Source organism: Perca flavescens, chromosome 11 (genome assembly GCF_004354835.1).
Source record: "Perca flavescens isolate YP-PL-M2 chromosome 11, PFLA_1.0, whole genome shotgun sequence".
Taxonomy (NCBI): Eukaryota; Metazoa; Chordata; class Actinopteri; order Perciformes; family Percidae; genus Perca; species Perca flavescens.
Window position 1 is genome coordinate 10335745 of NC_041341.1, and position 16789 is coordinate 10352533.

Sequence of the window (16789 nt, forward strand, 5' to 3'; positions counted from 1 at the left end):
CCGCAGACCCCTCTGTGTCTACGCCATAGCCTGAAGTGCACCTCTCGAAAAAATTTAACTACACGTCGCACTGACGTACGCCGCTCGGCCGTGGCTTGGTAGCGTTGCATTTCCCCCAGCTCATTTCCTGGTTCTCCTTCTCCATAAACAACGTGAAATCAACTTTTCCTGCTCCAGATTTCCCACCGTGGTCAGAAAGCACAGGGGAGACACTTTGTTTCTCTCACTATGACTCTAGAGTCAGTACTCGCTCCAAAGCTAATCGCCGTCACTTCTCCCTCGCTCTATCACCCACTCCACACACACACACACACACACACACACACACACACACACACACGCCGGCTCAAAGCACACACCAGCGCACAAGTATAAACATCAGGCCACTTATGTAGGCTATGGCGAGAGCTCTGCGTGGAGCCTACACACTACTGTAAAACGGCCTTAAGCCTTTCATTGCCAACGACTACCTTCTGTTATTGTTGCACACATGATTAATAAAGAACTTGAATGTATGCAGTTTACAGTTGTAACACTGACAGATCTATCACACGAAATTCGTAGCAATTTGTGGTTTTTGTTGGATGAAATGAAAACTGTGGCAAGCAGATTTTATCATGTTGTAGCTACCTGAGGAATTTAAGCGACTGTTAGCGCCATGATTTGGTTGAAAACACAGTCTCCGGTTTCCAGCTGATCCCTGTAAATGGGTGTTGAATATGCACCTGATGACTACATACACCAATGGTAGCAATCTGTGGCTAAAGCTAACAGTTCCCAGGCAAAAAGTCAGCATCCTCACCAGCTGATGAGCCACGTAGACATGTGAATAAAGAAACAGCGTGGCTCTTTTAATGCAGTGAGGAGAGAGAGAGTGCCAGTATCATAAGTATGATGAGGAAAAATAATTGTATTTTATTATAACATAACTTTGTGTGGCCGTCACATTCTTAAACAAGACAGAGTTTAGATTTATTCTACATTGTATGCATTTTCAAACAATAGGTTTTAAATTTAACGTACAAGGCTTCTGTAAGACTTTTAGGATAGAGCTAGCCGATGTATTCGGGGAATGGAACAGAATTTTTTTTTGGATAACGAGTTTGGCTCTGGAGTTGCTGTAAACCTGCCAAGATTGAATAAAGAGAAGGACAGAGCTGCTAAAATGACCTTACCATGTGATATAGTAGCATCCAGGACAAGCTTCCAAACTATGGGGAAATACTTCACAGTGGATCTGCTATTGCATTGTCTTTTTTACATAACAACACAAAGTCATTTTGAATGCTTTAGCCTTTGGATGTAATACAGCTAGTAAGCTAATTAGCTAAGGTAACATTTTGAGGTTACAACAGAGCAAAAAAACACACTTTTTCAGCCATTCCTTACACTTTTTCTCTTGTTATTTTTTTGGTTTTGGAAAGTCTTAATACGACACCACCCTCCACACTTAAAATTGGACAATTGGTTTCACAAACTCAAGTTTTAGATATAAGTTTGAGCTCTAGATGAAAAATGTAGATTTTGTTTGTGTGTGTGTCTTTTTGGCAAAGTTGATGATTGTTGAGTTGAGAAAAAAGGGCCTATTTCTAATTCAGCAGATGCTCTTATCTGTCAGGTTTCCTCCAACATGCAACGAAAACCGTGTTGCCTGCATATAAACAAGAAATCAGGATTCTGGGGCAGGGGAATTTCACACATATAGTTTCCAACAGCCGTCTCCACAGAAAATATCAAGGGGATGTTGCAGAGCATCAAAAAAATGACACCCGTAAGGAAAAACTCCTACATGTAGATCTGAAGTCAGCCCTAAGCTATTTAGGGATAAAGGAAATAATAATTTTTTTTGAAATTTGAAAACGAGAATACCAGCAAACGATGAAGGTCACGTCGGGTTTGAAGCAAGACCAGTTTCTGCTTTGCCTCTCAGTTGCACAAATCGAATAAAGCAATAAGCAAGACGGGTAAAGGTGTGTGTGCTGAATCAAATGACACAGCTCAGTAGACCTAGAATATATGAAGGGGTGCAGAGGGGGCATAATAGCAGGTTTGAGACTAGGTGAAGTATTGAAAGTGCATTGAACTGCTCACAGTTGTGACACGTCGCTCCAGAGTATCCGGTTCCTGAACAGTCGCAGGAGAAGGAGCTCCACGTCTGAGAGCAGCGGCCTCCATGTTCACACAGGTTAGGAAGGCATCTGAAATAACAACAACCCCACAACCGTTTAATATCAGCAGCTTATTTTCATCACTTTCTTGATAAATCAATTTACTTACGTTTTGAGAGTGGATATGAAAACAAAGAAATTACAAAATTACAACAAAACAAAAAATTACAAAATGCTGTCCAACCGGCAAAGGTGGAAGAAGTATTTAGATCTTTTACTCCATTTAAAAGGAGCAATACTACAGTGTAGAAATGCTTGGTTACAAGTCAAGTCCTGCTGTCAAAATCTTACAAAAGTAAAAGCATTTATGTGTAAGCCTCACTGATGTTGAGGCTGGTAAAGGTGGAGTTCATTTCACCTACTTAATATACTGCTGGGTAGCTTAATCAATCAAAATAAAACATCATCATTTATTAGTTGATTTATATTTTTAATCTCTAATCTAAGTAACTATAACTAAAAAAATGTTGTACAAAGTACAATATTGGCCTCCAGAAGGTAATGGAGTAGAAGTACAAAGTAGCATACAAATATGTAAATACTCAAGTAAAGTACAAGGACCTCAAACATGTACTTGAATACAATACTTGAGTAAATGTACTTTTAACATTCCACCACTGCTGACCAGGAATTAGACCGAATCACCGTGACATGGTGCTAACACAACTGGCCGTTTAGTTCAATTGCGGAGACGTGAAATTGGCAAAACTTGTTTATTTCTGTTGTCATTTCCAGCCCTAACTTTACGTAACGTTTAAAGATTTATAGTTAAACACGTGGGTCAGACCTCGCTGACGTTTCTGCTGTGCTTATTTTTTGTACTGTGTTGCTTTGCTAGCGTCTTTGATTAACCAAATCGAACCTTACGAACAGCAACATCTCACTGCCAGTCGGACTGACTGCTAGTTTGGGTGGTGTCATTTTAAGTATAATAATAATAATAATACTACATTTATTTTATATAGCTCTTTAAGAGGTACTCACAGGCACTTTACAAAGTAAAGACAAAGAAAAATAGATATTAAAAAGGTGAAGCAAAGCAGCATACAAGCAGAATAAAAAAAAGCAAACAAATGGAAACCAAGGGGGTAAGCCTCTCTGCACAACCCGTAGCTCCTATGGCGCCATTTTGATGCCAACCAGCGATCACCCGCCGTTAGCATTCCATTGACTGCCATCCCATTGACTGCCATTCATTTTGACGTCACTTTGACAGTGAATAACTTTACATTTGAAGCGTCTAAAGACTCTATTTGTCCATTGTTTATTTTTAAAGAAACACGACAATGTATAAAAGGCTCCATTACCTTGTACCTCATGTTATGGCTCCATAGCAGACATTGTTGTAAAAATAGGCTAACGATTGTGTCAAAACCACACGACTTTCTGTCGCATAGTAGAGGAATCACCGTACAGGAGAAGCTCGCAGGTAGTTTCGACTCACATTAGCCGTTTAAGTTTAATTACTAATGTTAACTAGCAATTTAGTTAGCAATAATTAGCCTATGCCTAGGTTATCTTCTTACATATACCTACACTCTCCGTATCTGTAAGATTGGGAATGATTGAGCTTTCTCTTGGCACAGCTACCAGAAGACTGATAACTTGCTCACGTCACATCTACATCTTCGAGCTCAGTTAAAGGCTGCGCAGTAACGCTCAGCGCTCACCGGAAAAGTGCTTCTAATATCCTTCACTGGTCTCCGTTCTTTAACTTTCTATGATGGAAACACAGCTAGTTTGGTTACAAGTTAAAAGCAGCTTTAAAAGAGATGGGTTTTGAATGCGGTTAAGTGAGTAAGTGATATTGAAAGTCTGAGGTGTTGGGGGAGAGAGTTGCAGAGGGAGGGGGAAGCAACGGAGAAGGCCCTGTCCCCCTAGGTTCTTGGAGCGAGTGAGAGGGGTGACCCGAAAGGTAAATTAGGCCTCCAACCTAACATTAGAGAAAGCGTTGACATATGAAAGCATCCAACATGCCTTTTAGATGAATAAGAGTACATCCAGTTGTTCCTCATCCCCGTTTGCTCAGCGCCGTTTAATTGAGTTTTGTACCCGGAAGATATTGTAAACAAACATTGTGATTAGGTCTACAAAACAGAAAACAGAGTTGCCCCTGTTTTATAGACCTAATCACAATGTTGATGATGATCAAGTTTAAAAAGCGGTTACCAGAGAATTGCTTATCAAAATAATTTAAAAAAAATAGTTGCTAATTAATTTTCCTGTCGGTAGACTAATCAAATCATTGCTGCAGCTATAGTTTACTTCTACTACACTTTCATCTTCAAAGTTTTGCCAATTTTCCAGCACTTTGATACTTTCGGAACAAATATAGCCATTAGGAGCGGCACAAAACAAAAACAATTTTTTGACAGCAAAACAAAGGATCACACAAACCTCTCAGGCATTTGTATTAGGCACCAATAAAGCTACTTCCTTTGTTAGTGTTTGCAAACCTGATCTTTTATTTATCAGGTCTGAAAGACCCCTTCTCTTTATTCTTTTGTATGCAATTATGAACACAAGGTTTGGAACTCACCCGGAAGACTAATTTGCTGTTTATTCATGTTTCATTAAAAATCTTAAACAACTGTGAAATGATGTCTCATACTGTGCGTGCCCTCGCCTGAATTTGAAAAAAAGCTGACACGTTGCAGCATTTCTCTAAAAATAAAAGCATTGCTGTCACCTTCAGACTAGAATGCCTGTAATGGGATTTTATCACAATGAGCGCTTCACAGAAACTTCAAACCGCACTCTTCTGATTAATAGTCCCTTCCTCAAGCCTCCTTCAGTTTCACATAATTGCCAGTCTTTCGAGCGTGCATCTATAATTTCATACACTTTCATCTCTCACCTATTAACTGCAGCGGAGCGGGCCAGCCGCAACAAGGATAAGGTTGCAGCCATTGGTTTAATTACCCTCATGCTATTTGATGTTGTGTTCATGGGTGCCCTTACAGGTCATGGAATTACAGTAGCCAGCACACTTAAATGCACACTGACCAAAAATTGAGCCACAATGTTTAATTAAACACAGAGTAAAAAGATTAAAGATTACCTCTGATAAAAGTTAATTTACTCATACTCAGGGGTCACTGAATAGGCTACGGAGAGTGAAATGAAAGTTAACATCAAAGATGCAATGGCCATCAACAAAGCTGAGTGCAGCAGCCTCACATGTCATGTCCTCACAACAGATTACAGCACAGGATGTTGTAGACATCAACTACACATCAAAAAGAAACACGTGGATAATGTCACCCACTCACGCATTTCATTTTAGCTCTGCACAAGTTTCTTTGTTGCTACATGTACTGCATAATGCCTGGGTCATTTCATTTATTGGATACCATCACAAACATTCTATGCTTGCATCCTTTTTACGAAAAGTATTAAAATGTTTTGTAATAATTTCACATTTAGATTGTAGAGCTTGTTTGCTTTAACAGTAACCTACAGCAGGGTTTTTCTCAATACTGTTTATATTAATGATAATTGAAGTGACTACATGTGATGCGAAAGCGGTCATTTGTAGTGACAAACCCACAGAGAATTATCAAAATTTTAGTGCTGCAGAGCTTTTTAATCTTGATGACAGGCTCACTGCCCTCATTAGCGTTGTTTCCAGCTGCAGCAGACAGCTGTTTCTACCAAAAAAAACTCAAAACCAAATAAACCCACTGTACGTGTCCTGCCCAGCACCAAATGACAGACAGCTAAAGTTAGCATTTAGCTAGTGAAGAAAGTAAAACATTTAGCGGCTAAAGAGCCAAATATTTACCTCAGGAGTGGGTGGAGACCAAAACCAGAGCAAAAAGGGATTAAATACTCGACTTAATGACTTTGTTGGTCCGTGTCTGCTTGATGTGTGACTTGGGCAACTGTTTGCCATACCTATGTTATGGGATCATAATATGTCACTGTGTGTGTGCGTGTGTAGGGGGGGCATTATTTCAGTCCATGGGGACTTGGCGGGAACTGGTGGGTTGCAAATTCAAGTCCAGCTTGGACCAAATATGGAGTGTGGACTGGTAGCTGGAGCGTTCCCAGTGCCAGGCTACAGAGGTGCACTTGAGCAAGGCATGTGTGTGTGTTTGTAAAGTAAAAAAATTTAAATTAAATAAAATTTTCCCTCCAGGGATTAATTAAGTATTCCTTCCTCTTCTTGTGTTTGTAGCTTGTTGCACTCCTGAAAAAATGGCCAAATAATAAATGAATACAGGTTCAAACCCCTTTAAAGTAGGTAACTGTTAAACTGTTTGCTAACATGTTGGCCATAGCAGTTTTATAGGAGATAATAGTTCAGGGCTGTGTCTGTCAGCTTGTTTTGGATTTCTTCTGTCCTGTAGTGGCCAAAAAGTGATCAGCATGATTAGAATGTTTGTAATGTGTTTGTTAAAGAGTTCATGATTATTATTCAAAATACAAAATCTCTATTTCACCCCCCATTGCCGAATCACTTTTGAACTCGTCCATCAATAGATTACGTTTTTTGAAAAAAAAGAAAAGGAAAGAAAAGAAAAGAAAAAAAAACACTAATTCATGCAAAAGACGTATGCATCTTAGCTTGGGAAAAAAGAAAACATCTCATTCCATCGTTCTGTCATTTCCTACAGTGCATCCCTTCGCCTACTGATACAGCAGACTGGCATCACTGTTGTGTTTGCATATCTTCCGACAGCGAACAATGTGGACTAGAAAGCAGGTACTTTAACAAAGAAGAGATTCTCCTCGGGGCAAACACAAGGGAAAAACTGCAGTTAGTCTCGTTCATGTTCCAAGCCACATGCAGACATTCATTGGAGCTCGTAGGTCTGCAAATCCCGTTTGCAGGGCCCACAGCTGTGCAGCGTAATGAGATATATGGATAGGGAGGGATGCCACACGGACAGCAGGGAGCAGCTTGTTAGCATAGTCCTCTGCCAGAGAAGGTGTTGCAGAGTTTTCGGTTGCAATTTAATTGGATGATCCTGTCAGCGTGTTTGTCTCTATAGGACAAGATGTCAGTGACTTTCAGTCAGCTCTGCAGACAACACACTGCAATCTACAAATTAACAATGTGGGCATGAATAAGTCTCACCTGCCAACTTGAATAACGTTTTGCAGATTTTTATGTTTGACAAATTTTGACTTTTAAATGTCAAAGTTTTCTGTAGGTTCTTTGTTAGAACTCCTCTCATTAAATCAACGTGTAAATAAGACATTTGAACTACTTTACCTGTCTCTTATGTTGCAGGTGTCAAACTGAAGCTCATTATAATTTCCCAGCAATCCTTGCTGAACCTGATTGAGACTCATTGGCTGGCTGTTGATGAAAATGAGCCGCACACACCCCTGGAATGCCGGAGTCAGGTACTGACAGTCCACGGTGGGACAGCCTGGATGGAAATGACACAACCTTTTACCGCACAAGCCCTATGAACCTTTCAAGAAATATTATTTTACATTGTGTTGAAGAAAAAATAATTCTTAATATTGCATTGTGAGAATCCACTACCTCCAAAGTAAAGGTTGCCTCTTGGTTCCAGTTGTTCCCACAGTTCAATGGAGGAGGAAGGCTCACTGTCCACAGCCAAAGTGATCTGTAGATTCCTCATGTTGAGACTCACAGAGTGCCACAGACCATCGTTGACTCTGGGGCCTAAATAAGAACATTTTACATTAAGTCTCAGTGAAATGGCAGTTTAATGGACTGTAGCATCGAGATAAATATTGTTTCCATTTCCCCATGAACCTGGAGGCTAGGAAGAATGTCTACCGCTGCACTCTGGTTGATCTGAGTGTGATAGAGTCCTTAGTTGTATTGTTTTCTTAGCAGCCACCTTTGCTACAACAATGGCCACAGGAGAACATGGCAGTTTGTTATTGATTTCCCTGTATTTGGAATTAGTTTGAGATTCCCATTTAATTTTGTAGTATAGATGCCATCAGATCCCCACATTTCTTCACAACAGTTTCCTTCGCACAGTTGTTCACTTTACTGACACGAGAGACACTCAAGCCTCTTTCATCGCTCAGAGCCTCAAGACAAAGATCTCTCCCCCCTCCGCTCTGTCACTTGTCAACGAAAATCATACTGCATATTTTATCAGTTAGATGAAGTTCATGTTTAAATGTAGAGGAATAACGCCAGCTTTCTTTGTGTTTGTTAATTATTATGGACAAATACTAAAGTTGCATTTCCTGCCAGTGGTGTAAAACAACTAAGTACTAAGTCCTAACTGTACTATAGGCCTACTCATTTCAGAGGGAATGACTGCTTTATACTTCACTGACATTTTTTGACAGCTAGTATAGTCATTAATTACTTCACAGATTAAGATAAAAATCTATAATGATCATATCAAATATGATGCAGGGTTAGTGGTAGTAACCGTATATAGGACTAGCTCGACCTTATCCAGCTACACTATTCCTAAAATACACTGTAAAATAAAACTGAGGAGCTATTTTGCATATTGAATAGTTTTAAGTGCATTCAAGTACATAGCGATAAAAACCTACATACTTTTACTCAAGAAAAAAATGGAACGCAAACACACACACACACACACACACACACACACACACACACACACACACACACACACACACACACCGCATTTTTACCCTTTAGACAGGAACGCGACGGTGTAGCTTTTTTAAGATTTCCACTCTGGAGGGTGATTTCAATTTTTTGCGTTTTTAAGCCCCACAAACGCTGTTGGCGTCTAAACGAAAGGCACATCTGATAAAATATTTTGTTGTTTTCACCCGCGAGCGTTATTCATTTAAACAGGGCCGAAAGTGAGTTAAAAAGCGAGTTAGTTGCGTTAGCTCCGCCTACTTTCTCTGGTGGATCAACCCCTGCTGGGTGATGGAAAACGCGTCACTAACTGTGAGCCGCTTGAGATTTTTCTTGTCGTCACAGAAACAGTTTATAATACTGCAAATGCAAGGGCTTTCATCAGTGGGCCATGTGCTCAATCACCATTGTGTTACCTCATTCAGCAATAGACAGTGACTTAACAGACATTTATTTTAATGAAAATTTTCAAGATTATTGCTTTAAATGTTTAAATGATCTGAATACTTCCGCCGCCACTGATTACTGTAAAAAGAATTGACTGATGTGGAAGTTGTTTCAGGATAAGTGTCCATTAAGTATACGATATAGTAAGTGCACATTGTGTTGGCATGTTTTAGATGTGAGCCACATGGCACCAGGTAAGAACCCACTTTTTTAACCAACCAAATCACTTTTTCCACTAACTACCCACATATGCTCGACCTGCTGCTCATTAGGCAAATTTCCTGCCTAGTTTTCTAAAAAAGGTACTGAACTTCTTGCCGAAATCGTCTCATTATGAATTGTGCTATATACTATGTGCTGTCACTCCATTTATTTTGATACTTGGGAGTAAAAATCCATCTGATAATCAACCTCTTCGGTCTTTAAAATATCTGATAAACCCCAAAAAGACGAGTAGTTGCTTGATCCACAAACCATTTTTTCTTAAATTGACAGTGACAGCTCATCTAACAGAGCTGCAGCTGTTTAAGAAGACAATGGCAGCTGTGAATGGAAATTACTGAGCCACACCTCCATTCTGAATGTGTTAGGCACAGACTAAATTGGCATCACAGACTAAATTGGCATCCAGATTGAACTGTGCTGTGGCTTGGGAGCTCAGAGGGGACGAGATGGTCACGCAGTGCATACAGGGAGGTTTTTTTTATTATTATTTTTAGTTAGTCTAAAATCTGATCCGTTCAAGGCTCTTGGGAAAACTTAAGAATTTCACTCACTATCCAATGATGCCTGTCACTTCCAGAAAGCCATTTATCCCAGATGACTGTTAGTGCCATTGGCATCTCTTTCTCCACTCCATTGACTGTTTCATGGAATGAGCAGTGAAGCTGCGAGGGCTAACCCACAGAGTATCATTGGGAGTCCCCACTTCCCCTCCCGTTTCAGCCCATATGATATATTTCGTGATCTCCTTGCTGACCGGCTGGTGGCCAAGCTTGAAGTGTCAAAGTACTATCTAGGATACAGATCTAATGTTGTTTTTTTTTGTATCGCACCAGTAACCTGAAAAATAAAATATTTGCCTATTCGTCTTGTGTCTGAGACAACATCTCTGAGCCCCACTGCTGCCTCCGGGAAATAAACAGTTTCATGTGACAGCTTCATGTCATTACTGCAGTGGCAGCAGCCTCAAGTCCTTGACAACTCCAACTAGCTGTAGATGCAAAGTGTAGTGAATGAAACAAAAGCTCATTTTGGATGTTGTTACCCATCACTGACACTTGTGCATCTCCTGGCTTGACTGTAACTTTGCTCGCGTGAAAATTAAGACTGTGCTGAAGGCGCAGATCATTTCTGGGCCGAGCGGAGGAAGACACAAATCCATATTCTTTCCACATTAATGCTCTCGTGCACTTAGCTTGAGTACAGCACTTTATCAAACAGGTCCAATTGCATTTCACCTTAAGCTGTTCTATTGTCTACTCGTCAAACTGAAAAGAAAACAATGGAGTGATGAGTCCAATTGAACTGAAAAGAAAAAGGTTACATTTAGAAGAATTGAAATGATTTGCACAAACTTTGGCGAGGCCTGCAGCTCAGTTTAATGATTGCACTGAGCCATCTCCTCTACACGTCATTTGACAATGCTGTGAGGCATGTGGCAGTGCTCTACCTTGGGGAGGAGAGTGGTGAGAAAGGTGAGGATATTCTAAAATCCATGAACTTGACTTGACTTTTTAGTTAAATACCTCAGTTTGAGATTCACAACTTCCCTTATTTCCTGGGTGCTGACAGAGCTCGGAATGCATACAGAACTGCAGATTTTGCAGCTGAAAAAGATACTGCTGCACACTACAGTTAGTCTAACATTGCCAGACCTTCCTCCACAGCGCTTCAGAGGAGGGTCTGGCTAGTCCACACAACATTCCGGGATGGGAGATAATCGTGCTCTGGTTTATTGGCATTTCTTTAAACCAATCACAATCGTTATGGACGGAGCCACGGTGCCGCTGCAAAATAGTCTCTTGTTTTGGTGGAACGTGTGCACGTTCAAAAGTTGTTTTAGTCATGCGACAGAAAACTCAGATTGGACAGATAGTCTAGCTAGCGGTCTGGATTTACCCCGCAGAGATCTGAGGAGCAGTAATCCACCGGAATTTAAAATTCCAACAGAAAAGGAAGCAGAAGGTGATGGACATCCGGCCCAAAAAGAGGAACATCCGGCGGAATTTCCGGCAGCAATCCTGGAAGTGGAACGTCGTGTCTATATCCTTGACATTCCACTTCCGGGATTGCCCCGGTGCTGCCAGAAATTCCGCGGGATGCATGTATTTTCTGTTTCTTTGCTCTTTCTTTGTGTTGGAATTTAAAATTTGGTGGATTAATGCGCACTATTGTTGACGGCTCCTCAGATCTCTGCAGGGTAAATCCAAACAGCTAGCTAGACTATCTGTCCAATCGGAGTTTTCTCTCACACGAGTATTTTTGCAGCGTCTCTGTGCGGAGTTTAGCGCCGCCCATGACGATTCTCATTGGTTAAAAGAAATGTCATTAAACCAGAGCACGTGTTCCTCCCATCCCCGAATGCTATGTGGAGTAGCCCGACCTTCCTTCAGCGCGCTTTGGAGGAGGGTCTGGCAAAGCGAGACTACACTACAGGTAACTCTTTAAACAACCCTTAGCTCTGTATGCACGCTCAGGCGCACTGACCCAGCTGATCTTTACGCACCACAGGAACAATCGAGATTTACCAGCAATGAGTCCAGTTTCCTCTGCTTGGATCTCACTGCTTGGTTGTGATTCAGCACATCCATCATAGAGGATATTTCCAGCTGCTCCAAGTATCATGCACCCTTTTAAGCATTACTTTGGGATTCTAATGAAATTAAGGAATGTACCCCCCATGTCTGTGTTTAATGCAGCACATTCACGCAGCATAAATCTGTGTTTTAATCACATTTACAGACGAGATCCGAGGGCTTATCCCTCGGTAGGTTTAAAAATGTTAAAAGGCCTCTGTGCTGAGTAGCTAAATGAGCTGCCTGAATTTGTAACCAAGATGCTATCAGAGCTCTTGCTCAATAATAATTTCAGCTACGACCTCCACCCAAGGAGGAAGAAAAACCCACGGAACCCTAATGAAAATAAGTAATACGAGTCAAGTCAATTCCTATCAAACTAATATCAGACTCTTATCTGCTAAATTAATTTGCAGTGCAATGTTTACTTACACATTGTAATTACAAACAACAAGCGGACTCCAGGTCAAACTCCTCATGTGGTGCTGCTCAGAGGCGGTTCGTCCCTAGTGCAGATAATTAAATACAGCTTGAGGTAAATTATATAAAAGGGAATATCGTCCCTTAGCTGCGCTTGTCTTCTCCATCTATATTTCCCTGCAGCCCACCATCTGCTGAAAGTCTGGCTTCCCCAAAACAATCACGGCTATCTGTATTGTATTTGCTAAGCAATTTAATACGGAGGATTTTTCACTCTCAAAGTAATTCCAAGAAACTAAACTTTTTGGAGTTTGTTGAGGACAAAGGGTGTTAAAAGTAAATCGGATGAAATTACTCGCGCAAGCAAACATATTCTGTCTCTACATCGCGGATTAGAGCAGCGCCGTCTTTCCTGAAGCACACAAAGAAGCAGCCAGGTGGAGTTGCGCGGTCGGCATGCTCATCTGGACATACAAGTGCGAGCGCACGCACACGCACACGCAAACACACACACACAGGCTGCACAATATATTGTTTTTTTTAATCGCCATCGCAATATCAATTAAGTTAGAGGAAAGTTGAAAGGAAATACTTTAGTGGTGCCTTTTATATTCAATTCAATTTGTTTACTTTAATATTAGTTTATCATAGGTAATAACATAATCGCATTGTGCATAATGTGCAGCCCTAACACACACACACACACACACACACACACACACACACACACACAACTTAACAAATGCATGAGAATTTTTTTATTTCAGTTTGCACACCGTATAAAGCAGAAAAGTTAGACTTTGGTCTGTGAGAAACCGGGACAGTCCTCACGAACACGGTTATTCGATACACGTTTTCATGTGTTTTTGATTTCTGTGTGTGACTCACCAGCAGAGACCTCTGCTTTGGGTCGTCCTGAGCTGTGGAGGGTCAGCTGCAGCCGGCTGTTGCTGATCTGCAGCTCCAGCCTGTGGGGCTCCGGGTTCAGCTGCACAGCGAGCAGCAGCCCGTCCGGGTTCCACGTCCTGAACTGGAAGCGAACAGAGAAACCCCCCGTGGCAGACGCTGCTGACGGAAGCGTCAGGAAGCTGCTGCTGGAGCTCAGAAAGGTGCAGGACACCAGCTGGGGCTGCGAACACGAGAAGGTCACGTTGCCCTGCAGGACGAAAAAACCCACGGACACAGATTTACCCGTATCTTCAGCTACATGTTAGGGCAAGTTGGTCTCACGGGAAGTTCACTGTGACATGTCTGGAAATAAATGTCATGTTGATAGGCACACACACAAAAAGGGAACAGATGGTTAACCAATCATGAGCAAAAGCCCCAACCAAAATAATTACATGTAACCTTCAACCAGTTAAATTGAAACATCAATTTATCATCATCAGCAATTTGTAGCCTGATAATTATATGAGAATATAAACTCATAACAATGATAAAAAGGTATGCCGCATTTTGCAGTGTGTTAAAAGATGTTTCATTCTTAAAAGGAATAGTTGTTTTTTTTGTGGGAAAAAAATACTTGTTTCTTGCAGAGTTCAATGAGAAGATCGATGCCACTCTCATTTCTGTCCATTAAGTAGCTTAGCCTAGCACAAATACTGGAAACAGCTAGCCTGTTAAACAGAACCAGGCAGCTGTTTCTCCATTTCCAGTATTTGTGCTTAGCTAAAATAATCAGCTGCTGGCTGTAGCTCCATATTTCCCGTCCAGATCTGAGAATTGTTGAAAATAATCAATATCAGTTTAAGTGTAGGCCTATTCTATATTTAAAATATTTTTGAAAGATTTACCCTCTTTCAGACAGCCCTTTCCGACAGGGAATTGAAGCTGTTCTCTTCAAAGCCACCCGACTCCTTTGACAAAAACAGTAATTTTACCTCGCAAATTGTTGGTGTTATTATGTGACTTTAGTGAATCCAAACTAAGCCTTTAAAACACCAAAGCCACACAATAATACATACAAACTGGCAGCATGTGGATAAGGATAGATCCAAAGATGAATCCATGACTTTTATTTGCTCCAAACCAATATGGCAGAACATCCCAGATTAGACCATTTAAGCGTACATTTTAGTTTAATTCTGTGCAGTGCAGAAGTTGTGTTTGGTACATCCAAACACAGACTGGTCCTGTCCGTTAAGGTCAGAGTCCTATTAGTCCCAGTGCCTGCAGGCCAGCACACAGCAATCACAGCTCTCTGACTCTCAATGTGATCCCCTCCCATCAACCTCAGGGAAATAGTCCCATTGAAATTCCATTACAGCTGCCATCATGGCAGCCTCGCTGCGTCTGTTGTCAGTAAAGGCCTTTTAACACAGCAATCAGACTTTAGAGGCAGAGGGTGTCTCAGATGAGATGTGGCGTGTGGATCTTTGGCTGACCTGTCTGATTGTGTGCAGGGTTGACTCTTCAAATGGATCCATTCACACACTTGGACTTAATGATATACAAGTGAGGATCACAATGGACGTCATGATTGTTTTTTAACGTTATTCTCTCCTTCCAGTTTTCGTACCAGAAAGCCTTATCGGACTAGTAAATATCATCACAAATCAGCCAAGCAAAGAACAACAGCAAGGAGAAAAAGTCTATCCTCCATTTTAGTTCAGACAGAAATATCTTAATAACTGTTAGATGGATTGCCGTGATATTTTGTACAGACATTTATGGTCCCCAGATGATGTTTCCTATGGACTTTTGTGATCCTCTGACTTTTCTTTTAGCGCCACCATGAGGTTTACTTTTGTGGTTTTGAGTAAAATATCTCAACAACTATTGGATGGATTGCCAGGAGCTTTGGTACACGCATCCATGTCCGCCCTGGACGAATTGGAATAACTTTGCTGATCCTGGCTTCTCCTCTAGCGTCATCATCAGCTCAAAAAAAAATGTAAGTTGTCCAATACTTCAGTTATTGGCAAAATACCTGCTAAATAAATGACCCTCCCATAAGCCTCAGGTGTACTTTTAATTTAATGCAAATTAGCAAATGCTAGCATATGATAAACATGATAAACATCATACCTGCTAAACACCAGCATGTTAGCATTATCACTGTGATCGTGTTAGCACTTAGCTCAGAGCACCTTAGCGGCTAGCATGGGTAAACTTGTTATAATCTTTTTGTGCTATTCTCTAAGCAATGTATCCTATTTATTTTTTTTATTTTAAAGTTTGGGCCAGCGTTCATATAATTAGGTTGTGTGTGACCAAAATATGTTGGAATAGACAAAGAAACGGAAAATGCATACTATATGTATGGCTCATGTATTCATACAGTAGATGGTTAAAATCTAAATCACTTTATTATATCATATATATATATATATATATATATATATATATATATATATATATATATATATATAGTGACAATATATATATAAATCATTGCCCGGAGAGAGATGACCTCCTGTCATACAGGAGATTTATATGAACATTTATTCAACCCACATTTATTTTTGTCAGACAGCTGTGTCATAGCTTCATCTCATGGTCATCACTCTTTGCAGGGACTCTGTGCTGTGCTGCTGCTTTATTCACTTTACTGCTAAACTATAGAATTACATTGAATATGAAATCTATATATACACACAGTATACATGGCCACAAATGTGGGCTTTCTGTTTCTTTTTCTCTATGTAGAATTGAATCAGTTTCCATTCCTAGTAGAGACTCTGCTCTGTAAGACGCCTTTTAAATGGAAAAGTGGTTCCTCACATCTCAGCGTTTTTTTAATGCAGTAATTGTGTTTTTGGAAGGGATACACAAGGACTATACCAAGCTCCAGGACAGACTCATCCTAGATCTAAAGGGGAAGCTGCACACTTTTCCTGACATGGTACAAAGAGTATTCGTCCTTGTCAGCAGTAGAGCCAATAGGTCGATATATTGGCCAATATTAGTTTATCAAAGATATATTGTGTATTCCATTACATTATATTACATTTCATTTAGCTGAGCTTTTATCCTAAGCGACTTCCAATAAGTGCATTCAACCATACAAACTCGGAAAAGCAAGAATCACATTAGTACATTAGTCTGAAATAAGTCAAACTACAAAGTGCCACATGTAAGTGCAACATGTAAGTGCCACATGTAAGTGCAATTTGTTTTTATATAACCATCATCTTTATAGCTAAGGTGCAGTTGGAAGAGATGTGTTTTTAGCCTGCGGCGGAAGATGTGTAGACTTTCAGCTGTTCTGATGTCAGTTTGTTCCACCATTAAGGCGTATACGTATGTCGCTAATAAATAAATAAAAAACGTCGTACAGAAATGCAAAAGATGTGTTTGAGGTCATTTAGAAACGATTATAAATTGTGTATTTTCCTCCGCTATACTTATCTGACAGCTGTAATGACCAAATACCTGTTAATGGT

The 16789-nt window shown here is 40.5% G+C and overlaps 1 protein-coding gene across 1 annotated transcript in view; it reads right to left on the reverse strand.

Annotated features, from left to right (window-relative positions):
• Positions 1-16789, reverse strand: part of cntnap5a (contactin associated protein family member 5a) — a 104673-nt gene that overhangs the window by 38692 nt on the left and 49192 nt on the right. The window contains exons 8-11 of the mRNA XM_028591655.1: positions 13290-13557; positions 7669-7812; positions 7390-7549; positions 2092-2198 (exon numbers count right to left, since the gene is read on the reverse strand). Of these exons, the coding sequence (XP_028447456.1) occupies positions 2092-2198; positions 7390-7549; positions 7669-7812; positions 13290-13557 (679 nt within the window). The remainder of the gene's footprint in view (positions 1-2091; positions 2199-7389; positions 7550-7668; positions 7813-13289; positions 13558-16789) is intronic.